Source organism: Micromesistius poutassou, assembly GCF_964030765.1.
Source record: "Micromesistius poutassou genome assembly, contig: SCAFFOLD_6717, whole genome shotgun sequence".
NCBI classification, from domain to species: domain Eukaryota; kingdom Metazoa; phylum Chordata; class Actinopteri; order Gadiformes; family Gadidae; genus Micromesistius; species Micromesistius poutassou.
Genome location: NW_028179018.1, coordinates 1,534 through 7,695, shown reverse-complemented (window position 1 = coordinate 7,695; position 6,162 = coordinate 1,534). Strand labels below are relative to the sequence as shown.

Here is a 6,162-nt window from a genome sequence, read left to right as displayed (position 1 = left end):
TGTGTGTGTGTGTGTGTGTGTGTGTGTGTGTACCTTTGTGTCCTCTGTAGCCAGTCCCACCAGGGGGGCCCCGGGCTCCGTCCTGTCCAGGGGTCCCGGGAATCGCCCCGGAGTAAGGATCTGAAGTGGCAGTCGCGGGGCGCCCGGGGGGTCCCTGCAGTCCCTGCAGTCCCTGTAGCCCTGGAGTCCCCGGCCGACCCTCGGGGCTGTAGGACGGTCTCCCGGGGTTACCTCTCTCCCCCTTGGGGCCCGGGGTCCCGGGGAAGCCCGGTAACCCGGGACGATCTGAGATTGACAGGAGGAGGTCAATGGATTAACGGGTTATTGACGGACTGATCGAATGGCGGTGAATAGATTTATTCAGTTTATTCAGCATGTGTGTGTGTGTGTGTGTGTGTGTGTGTGTGTGTGTGTGTGTGTGTGGGTGTGTGTGTGTGTGTGGGTGTGTGGGTGTGTGTGTGTGTGCGTCCGTGCCTGTGTGCGTGCCTGCATGCGTGTGTGCGTGTGCGTGTGTGCGTGTGTGCGTGCGTGTGTGTGTGTTATACCTGTTCCAAAGCCGCTGGTTCCTGATATTCCAGGGGGTCCGGGGTAACCAGGGGGTCCCTGGTCGCCACGGGGACCGGGATAGCCATCCGAACCGGGGTCACCTGGTGAGCCTGCAGCCAATCAGAGGAGGGCAGGAAGTGAGGAACAGGAAATAGAATACATCCAGAAAAAAAGGTAGCAAAAGGGAGTATGTGTGTGTCTGTGTTTGTTTGTTTGTGAGTGTGTGTGTGTGTGTGTGCGCACACACACACACACACACACACACCTTGAACTGAAGCCCCGTTACTGCTGGTGTAGGTCGGTGGTCCTGGTGGTCCTGTGTCTCCTTGGTCGCCCTGGCAACGAAAGAAGACGGTCAGCAACACCATCATGCCATAGCAACGCACACACACCAGTCAACGACAGAAAGTTTACAAGTCACCCAACACCCTCCAGTGTGTTTAAAGTAATTTAATTAAGAAGCAAAAGCCTTCAAAACAACTCGGTCCAAAATGAGTTGCCAACAAAATAACGTAAACGACATTACTGTCATCTGGTGGTGAAACTGAGGTACTGCAGGCATGCCGCAAATAATGATCACCTTGGGTCCTATGTATCCGGGCTGCCCTGGTTGACCATTGTGTCCTCTGTATCCCTGAGTGGAGAATAACAAGCATTAAGAGTCAATGAAGTGTTATTATTAAACTCACCTGTGTATCCCCTTCTATATAAAATGTGACTATATTATAATTATATCATTTAGATGCTATCTCTTCTACCCTTTTAGGTTCTGTCTCTATTTTTCTAAGACGTAGCACTTGAAGCAGGTGCTTATTTGTTTAATTGTATGTACTCGCGTTATTCTTGTATTTCTGGGTTGTATCTTCATGGTAGAATACTTAATGTAAATCGCTTCGGATTAAAATGTAGATTAGATGGGTACTTAACAGTAGCACATATAACAATATATAATATTAAATATAAATAAAATACAATAAATGGAGTGGATATAACACATAATCAATTGTGAATAAATTCCCAATAGAATAAAAAAGAATATGTATACTTATTGATTTAACTTCATTCAACAATTAACTCCATTCCTGATTCGTTTGTACTTTTATGTTGATCATTTGTAGTTGTATGTGTTTCTCCACAGTTTACCTGCTGTCCAACTCCACCAGGCGGGCCGTTGAAACCGGGAGGTCCCTGTTGGGAGGCACAGGCACACGTTTAGTTTACAAAGCCTTTGAAACAAAGTGTGTTCATTTAGTTCCTTTTATTTGTACGTTTGTAAGTCTTTACCCGTCCGCCCGGGTATCCAGGAATTCCCTTCTCCCCGATCTCCCCCGGAAAGGTAAACGGGCCCTGAAGACATCCAAACGTCAGAAACACACAGGAAACGCTCTGACCACCGCGGACGTCCTCTGACCACACCTGAACTCTCCGGTTTCCAAGGTTAAAGTCCTAAAGGCTGATGAGTGAAATCACAGCAGGACTTTTACTTTGGAAACCATGATACCTCCATTACATAAATGGATTGCATTTCTTTATAAATGGAAGGCATTTATATTGCGCTTCTCTAACCAATAGCCACTGAAAGCTCTTTACAATATGGCCTAGCATTCACCCACTAATACACCCATTCACACACCGACAGCGGCGTCAGTCATGCAAGGCAACAGTGCGCTGGTCGGGAGCAGTTAGGGGGAGGTGTCTCGCTCAGGGACACCTCGACACTCAGTGAGGAGGAGCCAGGGAGCGAACTAGCAACCTTCCGGTGACCAGTCCACCTAGGCTGAACGATTGATGTTAAAAACAAAGTGATGTTAAGAACACGTACGGGGGCACCTGCTCTCCCTGGATACCCACGGCCACCTTTATAACCTGGATCGCCCTGAAAGAGAGAGAGAGAAAGAGAGAGAGAGGGAGAGAGGGAGAGAGAGAGAGAGAGAGAGAGAGAGAGAGAGAGAGAGAGAGAGATTATAATTTGATTGGAGTTACATTTCATTGCAGCGACAGCATAGAAGTTTCTGCAGTGAAAATTGTATGCCAATAACGCAACTTGACTGATGAAGATGAAACAATGTTGATGTGTATTTGTGTGTGTCTGTCTGTGTGTGAGTGTGTGACGATGAACTGGCATGTGTACGCCACGCGGGGTGTGTCTAAGGTCTTTCTCTCTCCTACTGTGCCCCCACCTGCCCGAGGGCACGTGGGCAGCCGCCCCCCCCCCCCTCTCCTCGCAGTTACCTGAGCTCCTTTGTAGATGGTGAGAATCCCTCCTCCCATCTGAGAGCCGTCGCCGTGGGTACCGCTGGGCCCGGGCAGACCCAAGTCTCCCTGGACACACAAAACACACACACCGCAATCAGCCAATCGAGAGGGGGAACACAGGCAGAGGGGGCGGGAACCAGGAAGTGGAACAAGGTGAGAGTTGAGGGAGATGGAGCACGAGCGAAGAAGAAGAGGAGGACACAGAGACGATTGAACGCTATGAAAAGGTCAAATATATAAATGATTAAGTAAGAAGGGGAAGTAGAGCTGTAGAACAGTACACATATATCGTATTGTGAATGATGAGTCTATATATATATATGTGTGTGTGTGTGTATAAATATTCATCCTATCGTGTATATATTCACATTCAAATCTCGCAAAACCATAAACTCATAAACATGGTGGCACTCTACGTGTGTGTGTGTGTGTGTGTGTGTGTGCGTGTGCGTGTGTGTGTGTGTTTACCTTGTCTCCTCTCTCTCCTTGTAAACCAACACTGTGACTTCCCTGTTAAACAACAACAGTTAGCAACAAACCACAATTCATTCAGTTCTAACTACTACCATTACAGCTACTAATACTTTGCGGGCATAAGTCATTCAAACTTTAAACGTGCAATCAGTACCATAAAATTAATATAATTATCTAATAAAAAGTAAAATAACAATAGATCTGATACTCTATTATTACTACTGTATATATTTGGAGGTGAAAGAGATTATAATTGTAACACTAACAAATGTGAACAACGATTTGAACAGAGCAGAGCAACAGCACACCCTGGTGGTGAACAGGTGCAACAGCAACTATCAATAAGCAAGAGTCACCTTCTACCTCCCAGTACAGTTAAAACCCTGTAGCGCCACATTATGTCTTCTCCAATAACACTTCAGGCTAAGCTAGGCCCTGAGTGTCTTGTGTTGTCCTTTCTGCTACACTATGGTATGCTACGTTATGCCCAAATACACAACACTAAGGCAAGACACCCTTCAATATGCTATCTGATGCTCAAAAAGGCTCCCCTACGCTACACAATAATAAACTACGTTAAAATAGGCGAATATATGCTATGCATAGCATAGCATATATTGTGTGTGTGTGTGTGTGTAAACTAAGCTTCACAACAAGAGACTATGCCGTGCTACGCTACACTACAATGCAATAACACAATAGTAAGATTAGATGTTCTTTATTGGCACAATGCTAAGCTACGCTGTGCTCCCGGGTCCACCCCCCCCCCCGGCTCCAGTCCGGGACCGGTCCGGGTCAGTACTCACCATGGGACCAGGGGGTCCGGGAAGACCTGGGGGTCCCTGGAGGGAGAGAGCACAAGGGACAGAGTCAGGGAGAGAGCCACAGGGACCAGAGGATGAGGAGGAACACACGGACGGCTACTCACCGAGTATCCGTCGGGACCGCTGGGCCCGACCAAGCCCACCGGGCCGTCGGGACCGCTCGGACCCTGGTGGGGGGAAAAACGCAGCGTCGGCATGGTTACTAGTGACATCGCTGTCTTCTGACACTCTGATATGTGTGTATAACATGTCACGGAAGGAATGCTTCGTCGTGTATTAATGAGCGGAAAAAAAAAGAAGTCTAAAACGTCTTACGGGTCGACCGTCCAGTCCGGGCAAACCGGGAAGACTCTGGAACGAAACACAAACAAACACAATCAGACACGACAACAACAACAACCACATCATCGACATCAAACCAAGAAGGACATTCGCTCCTTTGTTAAAGCTCGATGTTAAATATAACCTAGACAAAAAAAAAACAGACATCTTACCACTCCGTTCTCGGAAACAAAGATGGGCTCCCCTTTCTGACCCTTCGGACCGTATGGGCCCTGAGAGAGGGCGAGGGAGAGAGAGAGAGAGAGAGAGAGAGAGAGAGAGACTTTACATCATTCATCATGACATATTACAGCGAGGAATTGATTTGATTTGTGGAACGTTTAAACTATTAACTGTGGTGCGCTCTTATTTTTTGAAGACGGAAGTACGTGCGCTTTTATTTTGTTACCTCCCGTCCAGGTCCTCCCGGTGCTCCTGGTTGCCCGGTACTGTAACCAGGGAGACCGGGTTCTCCTCGGCTCCCGTTGCATCCGTCAGGTCCCGTTGGGCCCCGCCCACCATCTAACCCAGGGTGACCCTGTGGAGAGAGAGAGAGAGAGAGAGAGAGAGAGAGAGAGAGAGAGAGAGAGAGAGAGAGAGAGTATTTCAGTATCAGTATTTGATTGATTGATGTATCTTCACAGATCAAACACTTGTTGTTTAAGTGCTGTACTGTGTGTGTGTGTGTGTGTGTGTATTCACGCCATACTTACAGGTACTCCATCAATACCGGGAAACCCTGGCACGCCCATAGGACCCTACGGAACACAAACACACGCATAATCACAACACTTAAGTTAAGCAACGCGGTACCACCTCTCGTTCGCCGTTGCCCCTCGTTCAAAGGTCGTTCAACTGAATCATTGAGCAGACACTTATATTACATTCGGAGACACTCACTCACAGACCCCCTCAGTAACCCACACCCACAGCCGTCCATCCACACCTCACCAGGAGGAGTCGGTTCACCGGGGGGAACCGAACCGGCGACCTCCTGGCTGTAACAACAGAGCGGCCGTCCCTCTCACCTTGTCTCCCTTGGGTCCCGAGGGCCCCTTCACCCCCAGGTGGCCCTTCTCTCCCTTGGGCCCCGCGGGGCCCTGGCCGCCGGAGTAGCCCTCCGGCCCGGCCGGCCCTGATGGTCCCAGGGGGCCGGGACGCCCCTGAGAGAGGAGACAGGGGCCACAGGTCAGAGGTCACACGTCGGCAGTAGCACAGAGAGTGGGCTCTGGCGCCTCATCCAATCGGATGGCACCTGAGATGAGTTCATCGAACTTAACTGAGGTGTACTCGAACGTGTGGTGTTTTAATCTAATCTCATTATAATGGCGTTCTAATATAATAATCTAATCTAATCTAATCTCATTAGATATACATACAAACTAATCTAATCTAATCTAATTTGATTGAATTCAACAGAATGTAATATAATCTAATCTCATCTAATGATAATCAAATCCAGAATGATAGGCTACAGTAAATGTGTCAAAAAAAAAGAAATCAAAGTCCAAACTCCATTATTTACACTCTTATTATCAGTGCACTGTAACTTTGTTTCTTAAAAGCCTTTTCAGCCTTCCAACTTCATCACATTCATCCCGATCTCTCTCTGTATTCCTTCATCTCACATCACAGGGCTAGTTAGCGTTTCATCTAGCAGCTGAAGTACACACTGCGGCCTCGGGGGGGCGCTACTATTTAGGGGTGCAGGGGTGGCATACCCTCAGCACACCACACCTAC

At 48.1% G+C, this 6,162-nt stretch overlaps 1 protein-coding gene across 1 annotated transcript; it reads right to left on the bottom strand.

The window, feature by feature from the left end:
- Positions 1–33: 33 nt before the first annotated feature.
- On the bottom strand, positions 34–5,584 carry LOC311373189 (uncharacterized protein; the record flags this gene model as incomplete). Its single annotated transcript, XM_084490020.1, has 16 exons — positions 34–285; positions 546–656; positions 812–881; positions 1,127–1,180; positions 1,690–1,734; positions 1,831–1,893; positions 2,369–2,422; positions 2,779–2,868; positions 3,271–3,312; positions 4,083–4,118; positions 4,205–4,267; positions 4,416–4,451; positions 4,595–4,654; positions 4,831–4,959; positions 5,135–5,179; positions 5,450–5,584. Coding segments are annotated over 16 exons (1,285 nt in total), but the record flags the coding sequence as incomplete, so codon positions are not given.
- Between the last annotated feature and the right edge of the window lie 578 nt (positions 5,585–6,162).